Below are 24,742 nucleotides of genomic sequence, written 5' to 3'. Positions count from 1 at the left end.
ATTTTGTTGATAAAAAAATTAATAGTATTCCAAACTTGAGCAATAGTGCATGTCTGTCAATCTATCTAATTTCTCAATGGAATAATTCTATATGGTATTATCAATTATTCTTTGCATAATGTTTTTCTTTTTCTTTTAAGGTAGCTGTGTTATTACAAGGATTCTGTCCCTCTTTTGTCATAAGATCACGATGTCATTGACTTAAAATTGATCAACAATATTAATTTGAATTTATCTTAAATGACAGCATTTAATAACCGTAAGCATTCTTGGTCCTCTTTGTGATTGGGTTTGGATCATAACTGTTAAAAACCCTAAGTTTGAACAATATTTAAAAATGTTTTTTTTAAGAGTTCAGAAAGTACCAACCACGAGGAACGACCCAGCTATTAGAATATGGATTCATACAGAAGAGCAGGAATTTCACATAATTTATGCATTTTCAATAAACAATGACGGCGACTGGCATTAGTGCACAACACTTTATGATAAAACGATTTGACTACATACAAATATACATAACTTTTAAAGGTGCATGAATAGATAAGCAGCAGAGAATTCACTAAAAAGCATCAGATATGTCTGTAAATGATGGCAAATCCCTCTATAAACTACTCATTAAAGCTTCAAGAAGTGCTACAGCTTCCCACATTGCATGTTTCAAAGGGAGGACTAAGGGACAGCCACATAGTACTGTAAGGCACAAAACAAATATAGAAGATACAGACGTAGAGGATTACTTCAACTGGATAAATGATTATACTATGCGTCTGTATTAGACTGCAATCTGATGCACTTAGTGTTCACTTGCCGAATTTACAAAAAACAATAAGAATGAATCAAGAACACCGTTTAAAATCACCATGATGCTGCATACCTCAAAAAGACTGGGCATCTATGACAATATTTTGAACCACTGAAATGTTTTGGATGCTAAAAGCATAGGTTTGATGGATTTTACATTTGAGGGTTTTTTTTAGGAACACTGCAGTTCTTAGTGGGGAAACCCGGCCTATTTTCACCTCCCAAGTTAAACAGCTGAGTCTCATCATTTTCGAAAGAAATCAGCCTATCGCCATTTTGCACTTTTAGCTTAGCATAAATCATTGAATCGTATTAGACCGTTAGCATAAAATTTTTCAAAGTTAAAAAGAGTTTTGAAACATTTCCTATGTAAAGCTTGACTATTCTGTAGTTACATAGGCTGATATGTCTTGGAACGATACTCTCATTCTGGTGTAATAATCAAAGAACTTTGCTGCCATACCATTGCTGCAGGAAAATATTCTATAATATTGTGCAGCACCTGAAAAGATTCCCCAGCTAGTCAGCAAAATTTCTTGATTACACCAGAATGAGAGTACAGTTCCTAGACATATCGACCTAGAAAACGGCAACTGCTCATTTTTTGAGGGTCTTAGTACACTGCGCAACTACAAAAAGGTTAAGCTTTAAATAGGAAAATTATCTAAACTCTTTTTTGACATTTTTGAGTGAGATGCTAATGGTCTAATTAGATTCAATGATTTATGCTAAGCTAAGCTAAAAGTTCTCCAGCTAGACCCAGAGATCGACTGAATGGATTTCAAAATAGTAAAACTCAAATGTTTAACTGTAGAGACTTGTAAAATGAGCCACTTTCAAAAAAAAAGTGGAGTGTTCCTTTAAGCTAGCGTGTAGTTTTCTTGTAACAGTGAAATGTCTTGAACTTTTCAATGTAAGACTTTGATTGTGGTCCTCAAAATATCTTAATTGGCCTATAGTGTGCAGGAATGGGAGTAGAGTGATTTGAGTGTTTATGATGTGAGATGTTCATCTTCCATGCGCAGGCTGCTGGGGAGGCAGAGCAGAGGCTGACTGGAGCTGCTGGTGCTCTGACTCTTCAGGCTCTCTATGGACTCTGATGACCCTGAGGAAGTGAAGACAGCTGGACTGAGATTGAGGCAAAAAGACTCAAAAAGATGTGTAATAAAGGAAAATATAGTATCTTTATGTTTCTGAAATATATATATATATATATTTCAGAAACATAAAGATTTAATAAGGATAAAGATATTTATTTATTTTTTGTAATAGTCATGGATTAATAAATGACACAAAAACTGCCAGTAGGTGGTGGCAAGTCCCTGACTTTATAAGTTTGAGATTTCATTTAAGCAATTCATTCAGGAGAGGTCTTTATAATTGGATCATTAAAAATATGATCATTAAAAATATATTAGATGCTATTTTCTTCTTCTTGATCAAATAAAAGAAAAATAAATAAACAACTTATTTTGTCTAAAATGTGCTACTCGATATAATCCTCTCATGTTGAGCTAATCCTTAAAGGCATAGTTCCACAAAAGAATTTTTAGAACATTTACTTTCACTCAGGTGGTTCAAAACACTTACTTTTTTATGTTGAATACAAAAGAAGAAATAATAATAATTTAAAAAAACTACAGAAGATAATACTGGTTTTCAAAATTGTTAAAAATATCTTTGGCGTAATAGACTAAAACTAAATTGAGATATAAGTGTCTCTCTTTTTATTTTACATGAAATGCCGCTGGCAGGTGAGGTTACTACTCAGTAGATCGTAAAAAAAAAGCAACTGGATTCAAGTGAAAAACAAGAATTTGACAAGCTTCATGCTGTATAGCCATTTTTAATTGTAAATACGGAAATCTTATATAGAAGTTTGTGTAGTTTATAGCAGAAATCTTTGAACAAATTAGATTTGAAAAAATAAGTCCAGGACTCCTCATGGACTTACCATTTGAGAGCACTGCTATGAGCAAATTCTACATATGGTGGCACCGGTAGAATTTTGTATTGTATTTGTGAAAATCTCTTATATAAGTAGATTGTGCTGTAAGGATTGTTTGCATGAGCTTATAGTTTAACGCAAATTGCTCTGTAAAGAATTGTTAGTTTAATATTTTGCATATTTGTAGGTCATCATGCACATGTACAAGGGTCTCACTACTACAGTAAAAAGTAGCTCTTTTAGACAAAAATCTAAAAGACATCTACTACAAATGCACAACTAATGACGTAACAATAATACAGAAATTATTTTACATTAGTCATTTAATTAATTATTAACACATGCTAATATTAATAAAGAATAACATTTAAATTAGAAATAAATAAACAAATGATCACACTTTTTTTCAAACAGTTCCCATGTATGCCTTCTAACCTGATGATTGTGTCTGTGTAGTGGTCATTTAAACCACTGGTCAAGTAAAACACTTTTGCTCAAGCTTTTACAATGCTGATAGATAGTATTTTTACCATTTAATCCACCTGTGGTGCATTCAACAATGCATTTCCTACACGATAGGGTCATCGCATGGCATCAGAGCTAAATAACGAAATTTAGTCACACTGGCTGAAAGAAATTTACTCTGAAACCCTGATTTCTTTGAAATTGGTAAGTAAGGGGCAATTCATACTTCTGCGTCCGGTGCATGGGAATGGCCACATACCCTTATGCCATATCCTGATGCGCACCTGTCAAAAAATGTCACCACGATGCAGAGCACAAGATTTGTGAATAGTCGATTTGGTAGGGCCGTGTGAGTGGGCCTCAATGCCATGAGAGCTGAGAAGTCCCAGATGGATAATCATGATAAAATAAACAAAAATATAAAGTTGTTGAACATTCGTTGGTTCCCACCTCTCTTCATCGATTGCATGCAAGTTTAACAATTTCTACAGTAGCATCGCACATATTTTCGCTGTAAATCCAAAATACTAGCAAAGAAACTCGACATAGAGGAACATGGAAACCCCACTGGCTACTAGTAATTTGGATGTGTTATTGCCAGAAAAGGGACAGACAGTACAGAAGTGTAAATGCTCACAATGATGCAGGCTAAGTGCAATGTATGTGCCGTAGGGTATGCCGATCACTCAATGCTTAAGTATAAATCAGATTTAAAGGTCACTTAAAATTAGTAAGAGTATTGTTAGTTTTAAGGATTTCCAAAACAGTGACAAAATTGAAACTGATAAAAATGTTTCCACCTAAACGTATGAATGATTTTTCTTCATGTCATAAGCTGTGACAAAACAAAAAGCTATTGTTTTTTAAAATGGAGAGGAGATACTCTATGTCCAACCCTCTCTTCATGTTTCACTTGAGATCAATGTCAAACAATGAAATAAAAATGTACATTTCAAAGCACTTCACAGGACCTTTAAGAAGATAGTGGACAAGTTTCCATCACATGTTGCTAGACGTTTGAGCTTTTACATAGTTCTATTACTTTTATTTTGAAAATGTTTAAAAAATATATTTGAAAATATGTAACTGTGCATACAATGTGTAAATGAACAATGGGTCAAAAGATTGATTTATCTATAAGAGTGGTGACCTACCCGAGTCAACACTCCTCTACAGCAGTGGACCACGACTCAGACGCTACGTGTGTTAAGAGCAAGCCAGGTTCAGTAAGAAAGAGAGAGGGTTAGGAGACAGCACAGCATGACACATGCATAAGACACACAATATCAGATTGGAAGCCCATTTCTGACACATAAGGAGAAAAAACACACTTTAAATACTAATGTCATCTTAACACCTGACTAGTATGTTTCACGACTTGGTGAATTTTACTGCTTCATTAAGGCATAAACGTATACAGCACTAAAGCAACTGCTCTGAAATCATGTGAACGTTTTATGGGTTTATGCGGAATCGCTTCAATTCATTTTCAGTATTAGGTGAGAAACCATTTTAATCCAAAAGACCATTCATAATGAGAAATGTATGAAATATAAAGCAGCAGTTTTAGTGTAAATGTAATAAATGTGTATAATTTCTCAGTTTGAGCAGAACGACAGCCACAGATAGGGTCACAGTAAGCCTGCGGAGTGAACAAGTCGATCGATCTTAACTGATGATGCAGAGGAGTGTAAACAGGTTGTTGCAAACAACATAAGAGCTATTATAACGCCACATTTCATAAAATGCCACGACTGTCTCTCTCATAATTGTTATTGAGTCAAAATTAATAAGAAAGTTCAAAACAATTATGACTGAATAATATCTCAATTTCAAAAGTACGCTTCCATCTAATTAAGTAAAACTTTTTTACTCTTCATACATTTTCATACATATGACTGTTATAGGATTGATCTTTTTTCTTATGTGGTAAATATGGACTTCCATAGCAAAAGAAATATTCTTCTTATGTACAAGTGAATAGTGATACCTAAATATAAGAAAAATTCAAAGCATGATCTAATTCAATTACAAGTACAATTAAAAGTAAACTTAATTAAAGAGCCCCTATTTGAACCCTTTTCCAATATGTTTCAGCTCAAAATACCAATCAGATTATTTATTCCTTTTTAAATCTGAGAAATTATAACACTGAAGCTGTTTTTTTGCCTGTGCCATTAATGCAAATGAGCTGGTTCTCGCCGCCCACTGTTGCCACGTGTGTGTCAGAGCCGTAGCCTTCACGTAGACAAACTGCACACTGACAGAGTAGAATGAAGCAGACCTCCCTTACTACAGTAAGAACTTTCCCAACGGTTATTTGTTATATTTGTTGTGGAGTTAATTTAAGCCTTTCTGCAATGATAAGTCACACACAATCGCACGCACGCACGCACACGCGTTTAGCATTGCACTGTTTTTGCACGGCAAATGTGACAGGATACACATTAATATCCACTGCTGTTCGGACACCCATTATGTTAATGAACAAAATAAACCTGATTTAAGTCCACAAACCGGGATTGAAGCATCTTCTTTTATAATTGTACTGACACTATGCAGCTGTGGTGATAAATTACAGCGATTTTACTGTCTTTATTACAATCATGCATTGTTTTAAAAAGTTTTAAACATGTAAAACTCATTTATGATCACATTTGTTGATGATTGATGATCACAGAGAGCTGAACAGATCTTTTAATCCCAGTTACTTTGCACACGTTCTGTCTTGTGGATATGATTATATGCGTTACTACGGAGATATGCTGATACGCGTCTGTCAATCAATTTTTTGGGCGGGGAAACCGCACTCTTGCATCACAATGCGATGGGCCTTAAAATGGGAGGGATTTGGATCCTATTTTAACATCAGGAAATGTTTTAAGAGTTTTTTGTGTTTATATCACTCTAATATCACCATGTACACACTATATCTACACACAGTTCTGTCCAAACAGCATACAAAGGTTGATTTTCATCATAGGTGCCCTTTAACAAACTCAAATGGCCTAACAGAAATCATACCATTTTCGTTGTTTAATTTAACATCTACAATTATAATCAAAATTAATTATTCACACATTTCGAAGGTATATTTGAGTGAATACTGCACTTTAGAACAGAAAACCTTGTTAATTTCTAATGTGAAGAGGGCTGAAACACCACCAGAAAATAGCAAAAATGCTTTTAAACACTGAAAAACATACTTAAAGGGTAGAAATTAAGCAAAGAGGCTGAAATAACGGAGAAAAATCGAATTGCACAGTATTAGCTCTGCCAAACATGCTGAAAAATTTGCTTGCTCTGGCTTTGCAGTTTTGCATTTTCTCAAAGTAAACAGTACAAGGTTTTATCAGGACATGAAAGATACCCCGCCTGCAAAAGCAGACTCGGAAGAACTTATAATGGCAATTTCTATAGGCAGTCTTGTGGAGGGCCTGCATGTGTGTATATGTTCATGTTAGTGGCTCACCAGGCAGGGCTAGATCTGCCGAGGGGTCACTTTCTGTCTGGCTTAGACTGCTGCGCTCACTGTGACAGTCCTGGAGGATTTCACTCACAGACACACCCAGTGATCGGCTCTCGGAACCTGACATCATCACATGAATAAAGGATTCAAGTAAGACTGAGTTTGAATAACACACACTACCAGTCAAAAGTTCAGGATCAGTAAGATTTTTATGGATTTATTTCGATCCAAAACACAGGACATCTGTAAACTGAATTATAATTACGGTTTAAAACAACCATTATATTATTGAATGTAGTTACAAATTTATCCCTGTAAATTTATCTCGGTCAGTGCTTCCCACAGGCTTGAAATATACTTGCGGTGGTAGCCAGATTGAAAGAAACCTTTTACCCACAGTGCATAAATGGTCAACTAAATTCGATTTTTTACTGTTTAATTGTTTTCTTTTTATTGTTATTTTATTCTCTCTTTTCCTCTCTCTCGTTGCTTTATTACAGCATTGCCAAAGCATTTTAGATTTGTATAAAATAACCTATGTAATATATAGTAAACATCAAATTTATAAAATATACAGCAAATTAGAATCAAATTACAGAAAAAAGGAATAAAAACAGACAATCTCTCTAAAAATATAATAAGTGTAGATTATTTTAATCTATATTTTGCAGCCAATTTAGATGTCGATTCATGCTTTCCAAGTATATAGTAAAGTTGTTTAGATTTAAGAATTAATTATTAATTGTTTCTCTCGTTTTCATGGCTGTGTGTGCTCAATCAGCTGTGAAGCCAAGTGAAAGTAGGTTTAAATAAAAAGGTAATGTTAAAACGCATACAATTAACGACAACTTTCCAAAGCGAAAGTCAAATACAAGACATTAGAAGATTTAGAAAGCCCAGCCAGATGCATGTTTTAAGTGCCACAAAGGCGTGTCTCTGTGGGTCTGCAGAACACGTGACTGTCTGTGGGAGTGTTGACAGTTCTTGCACAAACAGAACCAGCAGTAGCCTACAAAACGGGTAAATGAGAGATAATTTTCCACTGGTTAATTGATGGCAGATATTTCTTGGGTGGATATTAAAAAAAAAACAAGTGTAAAAGGATGGTTATAATCAGTGGTGTAGTCGGGGTTATACGCACGTATACTCAGTATGCCTACTTTTTTCCACTAGGTGTTTGGGTATTACGACTTCTGAGGATCGATAATTGCGTATACCCTCGGTATACTCACTTGTTATGCTGATTAGACTTCCCTAATTTACGTGTATTCGAATTCCCTTTAGCTGTATACCAAATGTTTTTTTTAACTCTCATCTTAATTTGTTGCAATTGGTGCATTTTTGTTTATATTTTGCGTCTTTCCCCGCCCCCTGACGACCACAGCAGCTGTGAGAAAATTTTGTGAGTTTTTCGAAGTCAACTGAATGATGTCTCGCTGAAACGTTCAGGTAAAATTATAAAACAGCATGGGTGGGTAATAGTACACCACCTTTTTTTTATGGACTACACCACTGTTAATAATAGCTCAAAAAAAATAAAGTGTCGTCAAGTATACTTGGGCAGCCGTTTATATACCTGGGCGGCCCGCCCGCCCAAGTAAAGTCTATGTATGGGAAGCACTGCCTGTGATTCCAAGCTTAATTGTTATCATTACACCAGTGTCATATGATCATTCAGAAAGAATCACTATAGGTTATGATCTGTTACAATTGACATCCAATCATTAATGATTCTTATAATTAAACATTCTGGAAAAAAAATGTTTCTTGGACATTTTATTTTATTTTTTAGTACTCTGAGAATTTATTTGAAATATATTATTATTATTATTATTATTATTATATTATTATTATTAAATATATATTTTACATTATATTACAATGTCTTTAATTTCCCTCTTGACTAATTTAATGTGTCCTACGGACAAGTCAACATTGTTTATCTTACTTTTGAATGGTACTAAATCACAGTTTTCACAAAAATATAAGCAGTCCAAAAATGTTCAACACTAATAAAAATGAACGTTTCTTGACCAGCAGATCATGATAATATAAAGGATCATGTGACACTGAAGACTGGAGTAATGATGCTGAAGGTTCAGCTTTAAATCACAGGAATAAATTGCACTTTAACTGCATTTTAACTGTAATATTATTTCACTATTTCAATTCTATTTTTGATCAGATAAAATGCTGTCTTGGTGAGCAGAAAGATAAAATGTGAAAAATTCTTAACCGAAACATTTCACTGGTTGTCAAACACACAAAAATTGCAGTACTGTCAAAAAACATTATTTAATAGAGATTTGCACATGGAGTTTGCTAACCTGAATTTGGGAAGCCGGGTTTGGTAGTCACGCCCTCTACTGTGTCCTGTTGGGAAATAAACAACTGTGAGTTGACAGGGTACAGGACGGACTGTGGTTAACGTTGTGGGAAACGATGAACAGACACAACACACATTCACTAATTTGCATGTCTTCATCAGTCATGTGCAACCAGGTAAAAACCACAGGTCTATGCAAAACTAATAGTATCAACAGTCAGCTTATCCATAGCATGAATCACACACAAACACAATGAAAGTTTACAGGAAAACGCATTTCTAAAGAAACTATTGTACAGTGTTTATACAAACCATCAGACAGGTATTTAAAGGACAAAAGTAAAAAAAACAAACAAAAAAAAACTTCCAGTAGAAGCTTACACTACCTGACAAAAGTCTTGTTGCCTATTCAAGTTTTAGGAACAACAAATAATAACTTGAGATCCAGTGGATAATTTGGTATCAGAAGTAGCTTTTATGAAAGGCAAAGACCTCTAGATTATGCTTATTTTAGCTAAATAAAATATGATTATACCTTGATTTTTATTTATTTAATTAGGAATGTAAGGTCTGACTTTGTTTAGACAAAAGTCTTGTCACTTAATGTACAGTAGAGAATATAAAGTCATGGTGCAGTGGAAAAAGAATTAATATTGTGTATGACTCTCATGAGCTTGGAGAACTGCATCCACACATCTCTGCTTGACTCAAATATTTTAATTAAGTGACTCAAATTAATAAAGTCATCTGGAATGGCAAAGAAAGCATTTTTGCAGGACTCTCAGAGTTCATCAAGATTCTTTGGATTAATCTTCAACGTCTCCATCTTACCCCAGACATGCTCAATAATGTTCATATCTGGTGACTGGGCTGGCCAATCCTGGAGCACCTTGACCTTCTTTGCTTTCAGGAACTTTGATGTGGAGGCTGAAGTATGAGAAGGAGCCCTATCCTGCTGAAGAATTTGCCCTCTCCTGTGGTTTGTAATGTAATGGGCAGCACAAAAATCTTGACTCTGCAGATCTCTCACATGCCCCCATACTGAATGTAACCCCAAACCATGATTTTTCCTTCACCAAACTTGACTGATTTCTCTGAGAATCTAGGGTCCATGCTGGCTCCAATAGGTCTTCTGCAGTATTTTTAATGCAGTTCAACAGATGATTCATCAGAAAAATCTACCTTCTGCCACTTTTGCAAATGATCAACTAGAAGTCAAGTTATTATTTGTTGCTCTTACAACTATAGGATCAACGGCAAGACTTTAGTCAAGTTTTGCATGGTGAAAAAAAACTGCACTTTGTTTTAGGGTGACAATTATATATTGTAAATACATAAATAGTTAATGAGTGATCATATATAATGCACATATTCACTGTTTAAATGTTAATAGCATCAATGTTAAATTCACAATCAAATCCCAAATTTTATATTTTTCATATTTTCTGGAATATTGCAGGATTTTTTTTAATTGAAAGGCTTTATTTCGGAGAGGGGGATAAAATGGGTTTAGAATGTGTGAAATACAAATACAGACCATTTTGAGAGAAGTAAACAAAAACAACGGTCCTTACTTATTTCCTGTTTCACATTTTTAATTTCCATAGCGTCTTAGAATCCAAAAAGAGCCACATACTGATAATGTTATAATAGCTGTTTTAACATTGAGATATGATTGAATTGGCTCTTGTTACAGTTATGAAATAGTTTGATAACAAGCAGGAAATATTCATGGGCCAATGACATTAACACATTGAAATGGTCTATAATATAGACTCTATATGAATATATGACTTCTAAAGTGATTTATACTGCGGTGCAATTTATCTGCTTTTTATCTAAACGATGCAATTTAAATTATTAAAAATAAAAACAAATTGTAAATAACAAGAACAACAGCACAAACAACAACAAAACAATACTACAAAGCAAAAAAAAAGGACATAAAAAAGTCAATCTAACAGAAGACATTTAAAGTTCAATATAGAAATTGAATAATGAAGTGTATTAGTTTTAAGTGTATTAATTACAAATTTATTCTAGCACTTTAGATTTTCTTCCCAAACCTAATGCTTGTTTACTTTAAAACAAATGACAAACTTAATTAAATTCAGAATCTCACAGGCCTGCTTATACCTGGTCACTTCATGTGTGTTCTCTGATCGTCCAGCTATCTGATTTGTGCAAACTGTTTTATTTACATTTAGCCACAAAGATGTGTCACTGTTAAACAGATATTATTCCGATCTTCTGGTCTAACGCTATATGCAAATTTAAGTAAGCTAGATATCTTAGTGAGTATACAATTTATTTTATCTGTAGGTTACAGGAGGCTTTGTACTTCACTCGTGTTTCGGTATCAGAACCGCAAGATGGACACTACGATTACTATCATTACAGGCTAAATTAAACATCAATTTTTATAATACAAATATGCACAAGACATCATTCAAAACTATAAGGGTAAACATTAAGGTGCATAACCTACTCTTCAATTAATAAACACCATTCCTTTGTAAATGAACAACAAAATATATGATTAACATATTAAAATATATGCTACTATATTTTTCTGTTATTTTTTCATTCATAGTGATGGGCTACTACAGGCACGAGATATGACTCTGTTGTTAATGCTGCTTTTGATATTCACTTGATATCCTAATTTTATCATCTAACAGTTAACAACAGGTCAAAAATGGAATATAAAATGTTAATAAAGAAAATAAACCAACATTACAAACTGTAATCTGTAGCATTGGCATTGTGTGCTGTATATAGTATTATGTCATAAAGCCTGTAATACACTGTAATACATACATTTCTTTACATTTTGGGAGGAGTAAAATAGAAATGTGTTTTCAACAACCAGATTCATTTAAACCTGTACAGTTTTGTCTGGAATGCACCCCAAACCACCTCCTAAAGGATTCATAACCATCTTGAATACATTTACATCTTGCATCTTACAAAGAAATGCACGAAGTGTTCAGGTGAAAAACAGATCCATGGTGATCAAGAGAGGCCTCTATATGTGCATCAGGTCACTGAGCCCAAGTAAAGCACATTTTGGCCATTTTGCACTTTAATATTAAGAAAAACAAACAAAAATATCCGTTCAAATTTGTGACATGTAATTTAAAAAGTTGCATGTAATGTGCAGGTTCTTAAGGAAATCATTTGTGTTTGATTTATCTGCTTTAATATTATATAATAGGGGAAATAAATATTAATTAACTGAATAATTAAATAATAAAGGGGTACGTTATTTGCAATAAAATGCTACATTCATATGTTTGACATGATTTAATTACTTTTTTATAAATGTGCAGTTTATAATTATGAATCAATGCCGAATCATTGGCATTGGCCTTTCGATGTATCGTAAAACATTACACTGATATGCCCCAGCTCTACTGGCCTATCAGTGGCCATCATTTGTGAAGTGACAGTGACTGACCTCAGAGGGACTGAGACTACAGGGCAAAACAGACTGCGGCTGTGCATCAGAGAGCTCCGACATCCTCTCCTCATCTTCCTCCTCCTGAATGGGGGACGAGGGAGAACGTACAGATCTGGAAACAACACACACACACACACACACACACACACACATCACTTACACATCAAAAACTGCATTTGCGTTTTCATTTTCATTAACAAAAGTATTTGCACGGTCATAAAACTTACCCATCTGGTGACTTGCTACCTTTGCCCTTCAGTGCTCCAGGATCTCCGTTCTGTTGCCGGCCAGTCAGGTTGAGAGGATCTCCCATCTCTCCCGAAAACTGGATCTCCTCATAGAGAGGGGCTGATGGAATTGAAGGAGACACGGGTTGCACACCATTGAGGGCCTCCAGCAGGGAGATGGGCTCATAGCCAGGAGGAATGTTGTCTGCATTCTGAGATTCAAGAAGAAAAGTCTTGTGTTAAAAAAAACTTCTTTTATTGTTTTTTAAGTCATTACATGGTTTATATCTCTGACAAAACAACAAACTCCATGAGCTATTAGATCAGCCAACTTAAGGCTATTGGTGGTTCCCAGAAGTAGACGAAAAAACGAGGGGTAATAGAGCTTTCATTCCAAAATGTTCCATCAGCCTTTCTGTGCAAATGAGAACTGCTCCATCACTATCTGTTTTTAAATCTAGACTAAAATCATTTCCATTTGATCTGGGCTTACTTACATGAATTGTAATGCTCCGTCTTATGTTTTTGCTTTGTTTTATGCTGTCTCGGTCTCATGTTTAATTTAAAAATTTCATTACCATTCATCTATTCTGTACAGCACATTAGTTAGCGTTGATTGTGTTTAAATTTCGCTTTATAAACTGATTGAAATGGAGATGAAAGGTCCTAATTTAGTCTTAAAAGCCTTTAGCACATTTAGGTTTTAAGAGTTGTGTTTATCTGACAGCATATAGCATCAATACTGCTGTACTAGTAACACAGTATAGCAGAATAAATGATATATTAACAATTAGAGCACACGTTAATTTTACCGAATGCTCAGTATGGTCAGAGCTCTGGGACAGCACTGGACTGAAGGACACCGGGGAGAGAGTGGCGGCCGTTTTCTTCCTTACGGCTCGAATCTGGAGCAGGGCTCTGAATGCTGGAGCAGGGAGAGGAGAAGGTCATTTGATGGGAAAAAATGGACACAAACAAGTGCTGAGTGCATAAACAAACACATGTGCTGCATCTTCACATGGGCGAGCTTAAATGTTATCAGATTCATTTGGCGACAAAAAGGAGTAAATATTTGCCCAGCTGGAGTTACTGTTGAAGCGAAATCAGTGCACATTCTGACAGTGAAGAAGTTCTAAAGGCCAGAAACTTGATTTACACATGTACACAAAAGCTTGGCCAACTCATGTCAGTGAAGTGTGTATAGTTTCTATCTTTCCAAGCATGTTTTCTCTTCCGTTATAAATAAAAAAAAAAAAAGTTCTTTCTTTGGTAATACAAAAGAAATACAGACAATCTGTTGATGTCGAATAATTCACAGCAAAATTTACTCTTGATGCATAATGACAGATATGTTTTCATTCTTTTTTTTCAACGTCTGATGACAGTGCCCTAAATAGATAAATGTGTAAAGGCTGACTGTGAAATAATGATAACACTTTACAATAAGGTTGTATTTGTTAATGTTAGTTACTGCATTTACTAACATGAACGAAGAATAAACAGTACATTTATTACAGTATTTATTTATGTTAGTTAATGTTAGATAATGGAAATAAAGTTGTTCATTGTTAGTTCATATTAACTCACGGTGCATTCATGTGAGCATTTATGTGAACAAGTATGAATTTGAATGTCATCAATGCATTAGAAAATGTTGGAACTATGATTAATAAATGTTGTACATGTATTGTTCATAATAAGCTCACGTTAATAATTACATTACCTAATGAAACCTTATTGTAAACTACATGTTTACAGAGGTCCGCAACACACGACTTATGAAAAATAATAATAAATAAAAAGTAAAAGATAATATAAAAAATACAGTTTACTTATTCAGCTATACCACATTACAGTAAGTTAGAAACACATGGACTGTTGTTGTTTATTATAAAGGATAGAGCGAAATGATAGCTCAGACATTTTTTTGTTCTGACTGAAGAGAAAAAAAAATGCATTAAGTGTGTTAACTAGTGACATTAGGAGTTTAGACATGCTATCCAAGATTTTTTTTCTTGGTGGGACAATTAAAGGGTTAATGCAGCAGTTGGGCAGAATGTTTACACCACAAGACTATTCTTTGTTTAATTTTGGAGACCTCCACTTGGAGATCGTCCTCTATGTTCAGTGGTGGCCTTTACCTGTGCGAGTGCCACAAAAGTTGAACATTGAGCAGTAAAATCCATCTGCTGCAACTAATCCTATTGCTGTGTTGTTAATAATAACCCAAGGGGTTGCAATCCAATGGAAAAAGGCTGTTTTATTTGCATGTTGTTGTTTTTTTCTGTAACTATTAAATACTATTTTAATCTTGTGTAGGTTATGGATAATATATGATGATTTTAATAGTTTAATATTATTTATGAGATTCTTGGAAATCACCTAGTGACCCCCCCACCCCACATTGTCTCGTGACCCCTACTTTGAGAACCACTGATTTAAGAGACCTGACTCTAAAATGTACACATGTTTTTAAAGTGGAAAAATAATAATAATAATAATAATAACTAAACATCTCAAATACTATGTGGAAAATTTACTTTTGTTTGATAATCTGTCAATTTATTGCACATATCGTTTTTACTTATGTAAATTTGTAGTAAAAAATTATGTATTTATTAGTGGTCTTAATTGCTTAGTAATTTATAAATCCAGTATTTATGTATACATTATGTAATATAATTTATATTAAAATGCCTGATTATATTAATATTACCTCAACAATTAAAATACTTAGAATTGAGATTTTCATTATTCTGCTGATAATACAGTCATATACACAGCTGCATCTACACCCAATCTGGCCCTTTCTAAACTACAGATTGCTTTTAAATGTACTTCAACGTAATTTATCTGAGTTAAAACTAGGTTTAAACGCAGATAAAACAAAATTTACGTTATTTTAAAATTCAAAACAAACTAAGCAAAAGCTAGGTTCTATTACTACTACTCAAGGCGCAGAGATTGAATTGGTGTCCCAGTACAATTATCTTGGAATTTTAATTGATGATACACTTTCTTTTAGTTCTAACATTCAGCAATTGGTCAAAAAATTAAAAGAGATTTTAGGATTCTATTTTAAAAGTAAAAACTGCCTCTCTTTTGATGCTAAAAGAAGCTGGATGATGCAACATTTATGCCGATATTGGACTATGGTGATGTTATCTATATGCATGCTTTGTCTCAGTCTGCATGAATTGGATACTGTTTACCATGGTGCCCAAAGATTTATAACTAATTTAAATCTCTTCCTCATCCTTCTGTATTTTATACTAGGGTAGGTTGGTCTGCTTTGTCCATTCATAGGCTCAAGCATTAGCATATCCTTGTTTATAAATCTATACTGGGTTTACTCCCATCATATCTACAGAATTACATTTTTCTAAAACCTGTCCTCAGCTAAGGCCTTCGATCGCAGGATATTTATTTATTGTCTGTTCCTAAAGTGCGGACTGAGATGGGAAACAGTCTTTTAAATACGGAGCAACTTTTGCATGGAATAATCCACAAACAAAGTTGCAGTTTACAGAATTGATTTCACTAAATGCTTTTAAAGAGTATTAATTTTTTAGAAATTGAAACACAGGCTTGTAGATGTTTTGAATAATTTGTTTGTCATTGTGTGACTCGTGTTAACTGTCAATTTTTTTTGTTTGTTGTCTGTTAGACCCATGTAACGTGTACTGCCTAATCTCGGCCTGGACGCTCTTGTAAAAGAGATTGTTAATCTCAATGTGTCTTTCTTTTGAGTAAAATAAAGGATATAATAATAATAATTTACAAATTTATTTAATTATTACAATTATATACACATTTTACCCAACACTTCCTTGCATATATACACATGTTCCCCCTCAGACACTTCCTTTCAGCCCTTGTGTGTCCAAATGAAAGAACTATGATCAATAATAACAATTACCAGTCATCCCCAGCAGATGGCTCTGTTCTTCAACAGTCACATGATCTGCAATGCCCGAGTGATCAATGATACACTTCTGACAGTATTCATTACCAAGTAGAACAATGAAAAGAGGAATAAAACCACTAAAGCAAATCAGCCAGGCATCATGTTTTGTTTTTAAAATCACAGCACAGCCTTTTATCTTTATAGCCATACCCACTCACTTAGCGGAACCCATCTGAATAATAATAGCAGAAGAATACAGGAAGCTGAGGCGTTGATTAATGAGCACTTACGGAGTCGGCAGATTGGGCAGTTGTTGGCCTGGTAACGCAGTGTGTCGGCGCAGGCATTGCACAGACACAGGTGCCTGCAGGGAAGAATGAGTGTGTCACGCAGGTCTGATAAACAAACCACACACTCGCTGCTGTTGTCACTGTTCTCATCCTCAGTGGACTGCACAGAGAAGACAAAACAAACAGTACATGAAATCAGACACAGGAAATATCCTATTACCAGTCAGTCATCTCATTTGTCCAGCATCCTCTGGCATAGAGTCATCATTTACCTTTGTCTCCTGGTTGTTCCGGTTTTCAATGCCGTAAATCTCCTGCAGCAGATAACTCACACGGTCCACCTGAAGGATTATGGTGTTCATCTTTATTATTCAATCAAAGATAAAACTAGCTCAATAAAAGGATGAACATGCGATTTGAGAAATGCGGAATCAAATCAAAATGACACAGATCAAAATGACAATTATCTGTTTTATGAAATGACATGGTCTGACTATTGCTTTAACATTTGATTGCTGTGTATGAGTGTAGACGGATCAAAGCTTTTAGTTTTTAGTGTTGGTTTAATGAGGAATTCAATTACGAATGAAAAATACAGTCACAATCATAAATATAATGTAAAATGAGATGGTTTTGTTGCTTGAAGGAAGTGGTTACAAAGATTTATGAGGGGACCAGCAAATTCACTATTGTTTGAGGTTTAGTGAAGAAGCTTGAACTGAGTGCAGAGTGAAGTTATAAAAAGGAAACCGATTGTCTCAAGAAAAACTTTAATGAGAGTTCAATTTCATTTTATCTGCCTAATAAAATTATGTCTTATGTATAATAAATTTACATTTCCTTTCTTTTAGATCAATGCAAAAAAAAAAAAAATTATGTTACTAGATAACATTATAAGTCATTTGAAAGTCAAGTGTATGTAATCGTAATGCATTTCTCATTTTTAAAGGAGTTGAGGGATCGTTAAGTATTTTGAATGTTAAAATAGGGGTTCTCCTGGGTAAAATGGTTGGAAACTGAGGCCCTGAATTACTTGGAGTGAAACAGTGGAACAAACCAACTGCAGGTAAAAAAAAAAAAAAAAAAAACATACAAACCCTGAAGTGCTGATTTATTGCAAATGAACTGTAACACTAACCAAAAGTTCAATGTTCAATAGTGAAGAATGTTAAAAAAACAGTTGAGTTTATCAGGGACTTAACACTCCACAATGAGAAATATGAGCCACAATACTTACAATTTGCTTCTGTTTCAAAGGCTTTACTGAGAAACTGCCATCAACGTGCTGTAAATTAAGCAACATACATATTACTATCATAGAAACATCAGGCTGGATTTTTGCTTTAAAAATCTGAGAGATCAAATGTACTTTTATTATAGCAGTATGCCTATTAAAATATATATCAGTGTATTAATCTCACTACATACAGCGTTTATAACATATATAACAAATTTCAAAGGATCTATATGATGATTTATGTGGGAATCTTTGGTCTATTTTTGTTCAACATAATACTTTAAGGTTTCCATTCTTTTCCCAGACTTTTTTGGCAAGTGCTTATATTTATGAGGTTAAATATTTCATTAAATAACACAACCTAAAGAAATCCAAATGATATTTACAAATTATCCATGATGATGGGAACCATAAATGTCAAACTTTCCTGACTGTATAAAATCCTGCCTGGTTAATGACTGACTTAATGTTGTAAAACATGACCGAAGGCTTGCAAAATTTGAGTCCAGCTAACATTCTTGAGCTAAAAACAAATCTCAAGAAATACACACCCTTTCAAATGCTGCCAAGAGAACGTGTGCATGCCCAGTGACATCTGGAACAGAGATACAATGTTTTTGTGAGGAGACAGATAAAACATAACCATAACTAATTGTATTTTATTATGAAAAATTTAACACAGACCATCTCCATCATCCACTATTGCTTGGACAACCAAAGGAAAAACGCCTTTGTCCAGATCAAAGTTCAGCTACAGAAAAATATGACAAACTATTAATAATAGCTTTTATTATTTAATATAAATATATTTTTTAAAGTCTTTGTCTTGGTGAGACTTCACTGATGCAAACGAGTTTCTAATCATTTACAGAAACGTAATCTTAGAAATTCAGACCTCTTCAGGCTTCCATTTGGTGAAATCAATCTTGAAGGATGGCAGAGAAAATTGCTGATTTATGCCTCTCTTATAATGGACCGTCTCTGATACCATTGAAGGGCTCTTGGCACTGTATCTTTAAAAAGAAAATGGTAGCAATTATCAACAACACATCTGAGAGTGTCAGCTATAAGTCATGTACATTAAAAACAAGGTACCATTGCAAAAGGGTGTAATCTTTTGTAACATGATTGAATAATAATTGTAACTTTTTTCTAAGCAAATAATCTAGTTGCTAGGAAGTGGAGTGTGTAAATGCCTAGATGCCAAAGGGTTATGTTTCATTGGGCTCAAATGGCACAAGTGGGACTTTAAAGCAACCGAGGCTATCAATCACAAGAAACTCACATTTCTACATAACTAATCGCTGATGTCAAGTTCAGACTGCACAATTTTAGCTCAGATTTTGACTTGCCGACAAGTTGAGAAATCGTTGATTAATGTCCGAAATCACAGACAAATCAGTGCTCCTTCACGGGAGTAACAATACACAGTGTGAACTATTAAAGACCTGTAAAATATTTGGCATGCTAAATATCTGGAGCTGTCTGTGATTTAAAATCATGCCATGTGAGAAATGTGTTCTGATGGAAAATAACATTGGTGATTACCTACAGCCAACAAAAGAGCAGCATCCAGGCCAGCAGGAAGCTGAGGCAGGAGTTATGAAGGTATAGACCACAATATCAACAAGCATGGCTTCGTTTGAGAAAAGGGCTTCCGGACTCAAGAAATGAGAGGAAAACTCATGGAAATTTAGTAAGAGCACCTGTGTCTGTCTGATATGTAATCTGAGCAATATCACAACCGGGTCAAAAAAGAAAAAAGTTGGAGAGAAATGGATAATTCCCTTCAAAAGTCAAGTGAGCAACACAAGTACATTTCTACCCCACTAAAGGCTTCTTTCTCATTATGTAGTTAATAAAAAAAGATATACAACGTGACCTCAGGTTGGTTCCATGTCACTACTTGCATGTTGTTTGGTTATGAGATGTTAATTTGCGGTCGGAGACAAAAATGCCGGAGATTCTTCCCATTGTAAAGTCATGCAGTGTGAAACACTCTGTCGCCGATCCATCTTGCAGTGTAAACACAGCAGTGACGGAATGCTAACCCAGATGGTCATGCAGTTTGAAAACATCTGTGACGCGACTACTCTGAAAATTGTGCAGTCTGACCGCAGAATTGGTTACCATACTGAGCACAAAAACATTGGTTTACAATTAATACACTGCAGAAACTCCACACAGCGGAAACTTACATTGCCATCCCATTGGCAAACTCCTCAAAGGCTTGACAGTATAATGTAATTGCCACTCTGGCATCAGTATCAAAGCAGAATTCAACACTATAAAGAACCCTGGGATCTCCTGTGTCTTCTGGTGTGCTGTCAGAATCATCCTTATATCTGCAAAATAAAAAAAGAGTAAAGTATAAAAAAAAAAGTCTTAGGTCACTATTTTTACCAACTAAAAATGGTTGTAAATCAGTTATTCATTTATATCTTTTGGTGTAGTGTAGGAAATATTCAATTCAAGTTTAATTGTATAGCGCTTATCACAAGAATTACTGTTCCAAAGCAGCTTTATAAATGGTACGTTTATTACATTACAATCAAAATCAGAAAAAGTTAAGGTGCGAGTAGGGTGGACAGTATAGCTAACAAGCATATACGTGGTTAATCTAGTTATAAAGTATAATGTACTTTTTCAAAAAAATAATATGCATTCTAAAATGTTGAGGTAAAGTTGAACACTTTACTGCTAAGCAGTGCTGTCTTTTCCTTTCTGTATCACAATGACATGATCTGGCAACAAATTACAGAACACACTCAGAAAGGGTACAAGGTGGTACAAATAATGTTCCATAATGTTCCCTTTGTAAAAGTTGTACCTTGTATGGTACAGAAAATACCTCTTATGACACTGTTCTGTACATTTTATGGTACAACTGAAACAAAGGTACACGATTGTTCTCATAAAAAAAGGTACATAAGTGTCGAACAACTTCTTTATTACAATATCTATGAAAATAAATATTACTGTAAAGGCAAAGTGATTTTATGAATAATTTCCATATTAAAACAAGAATCATCATTCAAAAGCATATGTTTAACGAAACTCATAAACCTTAATTATTAAGTTCTATAATACAAAACAACTGGTAAACAAAACTATAGATATTATAAACGAAACATTTAAGGCATTTTTTAATAAACATTTGTTAAGCATTTTCTGATAAATACATTTTCATCATTGATATCCGAACCTTTTGGCGTTTGCTTTCCACTACGCATTCTATTTCAATTTTGAAATTAAGTAAATTAAATTAACTTTTAAGTGATTACAATGTGTTTCTGTGACATTTTTGTGAAAAGTGTTGTGAAATGTTAGGCAAAAAAGACAAAAAAAATTTTATGTTGAAGTACTTTTTATTCTTTATTGTCATTGGAAAAGGTGCATTTACACAAAAAGAAAGCATGTTTTAAAAGCGTATTTGATGTCTTATATTTACTGAAAATAAATTGATGCAATTTGGTAATAGCAAAATGCCTTTAAATAGTTCTTAAAGGAAGACATTTGACACTGTTAAGGTACAAAGTGTTTGTCAGTGTAGTGGTACCTTCATGGATCAGATTTGTACCTTTGATGAAGATACAATATTGTATCTGCAGGTATTAAAAACAAAAGGTACATTTTAGTTTCCCATGGTACAAATTATGTCTTTAAATGTACAAACTGCAATGGTACAAATTTGTTTCTTTGTCCAGTGACAATTGTTTGTACCTTCTTTGGTACAACATTGCACCATTTTTTCTGAGAGCGTACAGGTGGTTTGTCAAATATCAGTTTACACTCCCAAGCATTATTTTTTCCTATTTATTGTAATAATTTAGCTGAGGCAACATCTCCAAGACACTTCAAGGCTACAGTAAAGCTACAGTGCTGTTTGAAAATTTAGAACTGTAAAAATATGATAAAGTGAGGATGTTTTCAAAATAATGAATAAACTGACTTTGTTACTCAATTAGCTTCTATTAACTAAATTAAATCAACATTTGGTGTAAACGCCCTTTGCATTTATAACTGCTCTTGTTCACTTATGCATACAGGTTTTTTAAAGTGTCCTGAAGAGGTTTCCACATATCTTTTGGATTTAGTCTGTCTCAGTTTGTCTTTCAAGATGGACAGGATCATGGCAAGACTGATTTACCACTTGTGCCTACAAACATATTGCTGGATTATTACACTATTAATGTTTGAAAATAGAATACTGGCAAACTATAGCAAAAGATAGAAATAACAGACTTAAAATGTTTTTGGTTGTTGTTGGAGGTGAAAATACTAGTGAACTAAGACTTTTTCCCAGTACTGCATATTGTTTGTATATTGTGATGTCATCAGAAAACTCTTAAATGCTTGAATTTTTGTTTGATGTGTGACAATTACTAAATCATAAAGACAGGGTGAGTCAGAGTAGCTCCTCTCTTTAAAAAAAAAAAACAGTCAATGACATCTCTGCCAGAGAGAGTGGTTGAGCTGAAGCGCATCAAATAAAAAATAGCTTGAAGGGGGTGGGACATGTCAGATACTAGAGAGCACTTGATTTTGAGAACATTTGATGAGAAACTAAAGAATGATATCATGTCCAAAAAAAAAATTGTTGATCCATTTAGGAAAAAGCAACAAACTGCAAGCTTTAGATGTTTATAACTTCTTAATCCCAATTTTGTCCCTTTTATGGAGCACACTCGCTTATAGATAACGTTTAAACTAATATACTGATTCTAACTTCTTAAAATGTTTTTAATTTCTTATTTTAATTTCACAGAGACTTTAAAGGCGTGATTATATATACCTGACAAGACGTAAGGAATCCTTCCTGATATTCACCAAACTCCTCAGCGTCTTCACAGGCTCGTGTGCTGCTGGAGTCACATAGGGAAACTGTGCAAAACAGGATAAAGCATTTGTGTAAGGAAGATAGAGCTGAACAATATATCATTTGAGCATCAATAACGGAATGTGTGTACCTGCAATGGACACTTCACAGGATTACATTATTTATTAAAGAATAAACGATAAAGATATTACATTGTTTTTTCATTATTTATACAACGATGACTATGTTGTTTTACTAATTTGATGGTTCAATTACTGTACTTGAATACTGTTAAGACTCCCCCAAAAACCATGAAGAATTGTTTATATATATATATTTTTTGCTAGTAATTTATCATAATTTATGAAGATGCACTGCATAAAAAATACTTGATTATCACAATCAATCTAAATTAATGAAATATTTCCAAATAGAGCTATTCGGATCATCTGGTGAAATTATATTTATATCACTATATATATATAGCTTAAAAATATATCATAACGTCTGATTTTTCCAATATCGTGCAGCCCTGAAAGATGTAAAACTTCAGGCTGTTTATAGTTTTGTTGCCGTTTCATTTGGTCACCTGCACAGGCCTGTTTCCCAGGAAATTCAAGTCCATGTTTTCTCCAAAAAGATATCCCTCTGGATGGGGTGTGTCAAACTTTTCTCCTCCCATGAAGAAATGGCTGGTGAAATAATTTCCTGCAATAATAGTATTATTAATAGAGATTATTATCTATAATGGATATGATGCTAAGATAGAGCTGGAACATATACGTTTTAAATTAATATATCTTCCGTACACTACCAAAGCAGGACATGAAACCCAGTAATTACCAGATTTTTCTAATGAAAAAGTACAAAATGTTACAAACACAAATAACAAGCAAAAGTAGATTTATGACAGCAGTAAACCCTAAAAACACACACTAACGTTATAAACCAACTTGTAGTGAAGCTAACATTTGTCAACATTTTATTAAGTGACATTTTACCTGATTTGGGAGGATATCTGTACGCCGAATTGGCCTGAATATCGATGTCTTCAACTCCAGCAATCCTCCTGCTCAGTATTGAACCCATGTTTAGACGTAAAGAGTTGCTGAAGAGCGATATATGTGGGTAAACGCAGGTTTGTTTTGGACAGTTAGCTGGATGCCGTTTGTTTCTCTGCTACTACGGACACATTTCCATCTCTGGCGACAAGAAGAACTGCAAACAAAAGGAATAAACTTCTGAATCTACGTTTTGGCATTTCGGAAAAAACACACTGGCTTATACAAACCTCTGAACTCTTACGCAGACGACAAATAAACGACGTTATTCTCGGTTAACAAAATAAAAACAAAAACAAGACTAACGTTTTTGGAAACGACTCTAATGTGCGGAGCCCATATTCTCGCGAGATGGGATTTCCCGAGGATAAAGGATTATGGGAATTGGTGTCTGTCATTGTGGTCTTGGCTGATTTAAACCGAGACACAACAAAAAGAAACTATCATTGTTTTTATTTAGCAAAAATAATAATTATAAGAACATACAAAACATACAAACAAAAAAAGACTGGTTAGTAAACCCTATGTTATTTTCTATTGGTCTAAGTTTATTCAAAACATTGACTGGAAGAAAGGTTAGGTATTACCTAATAAATATCTAATTACAAATAAATATCAAAGAAATCTCAGTTAGGATACTACACAAATTACCCTGTTAAGCACTTTTAACCAGATTTATTGAAGACATGGATGCCAATTGTTAATTCTGTTCATTATACTCAGAAA

At 34.1% G+C, this 24,742-nt stretch overlaps 1 protein-coding gene across 2 annotated transcripts; it reads right to left on the bottom strand.

The window, feature by feature from the left end:
- Nucleotides 1–463: 463 nt before the first annotated feature.
- Nucleotides 464–24,352, bottom strand: mgrn1a (mahogunin, ring finger 1a). 2 transcript variants are annotated; one of them, XM_056469461.1, is made up of 18 exons: nucleotides 24,247–24,352; nucleotides 23,957–24,173; nucleotides 23,545–23,663; nucleotides 22,932–23,020; nucleotides 20,335–20,481; nucleotides 19,032–19,149; nucleotides 18,821–18,887; nucleotides 18,688–18,731; nucleotides 18,137–18,184; nucleotides 17,172–17,240; nucleotides 16,900–17,059; nucleotides 13,515–13,627; nucleotides 12,703–12,914; nucleotides 12,473–12,587; nucleotides 9,014–9,059; nucleotides 6,690–6,806; nucleotides 4,372–4,414; nucleotides 1,832–1,909 (listed from the first exon to the last, which is right to left on the bottom strand). In XM_056469461.1, the coding sequence occupies exons 2-17, from the start codon at nucleotides 24,042–24,044 to the stop codon at nucleotides 4,377–4,379; spliced, it is 1,590 nt and encodes a 529-aa protein (XP_056325436.1). In that variant the 5' UTR covers nucleotides 24,045–24,173; nucleotides 24,247–24,352; the 3' UTR covers nucleotides 1,832–1,909; nucleotides 4,372–4,376. The 2 variants fall into 2 exon arrangements, with proteins under 2 accessions (XP_056325434.1, XP_056325436.1); XM_056469459.1 differs by lacking the exon at nucleotides 4,372–4,414 and having other exon boundaries at nucleotides 464–1,909.
- Between the last annotated feature and the right edge of the window lie 390 nt (nucleotides 24,353–24,742).

Source organism: Danio aesculapii, chromosome 12 (assembly GCF_903798145.1).
Source record: "Danio aesculapii chromosome 12, fDanAes4.1, whole genome shotgun sequence".
Lineage (NCBI taxonomy): Eukaryota > Metazoa > Chordata > Actinopteri > Cypriniformes > Danionidae > Danio > Danio aesculapii.
This window is presented reverse-complemented; position numbering and strand designations above follow the sequence as displayed.

Bases quoted from the DNA above. Each gene is read 5' to 3' on its own strand.
- mgrn1a (XM_056469459.1), bottom strand. From the start codon at position 24,044: ATGGGTTCAATACTGAGCAGGAGGATTGCTGGAGTTGAAGACATCGAT. The intron at 18,888-19,031 runs GTCTGAATTTCT...ATTTTTCTGTAG, and splicing joins CCAAATGGAAGCCTGAAGAG to CTGAACTTTGATCTGGACAA. The intron at 1,910-6,689 runs GTGAGCCACTAA...TCACTTCCTCAG, and splicing joins GGCAGATCTAGCCCTGCCTG to GGTCATCAGAGTCCATAGAG.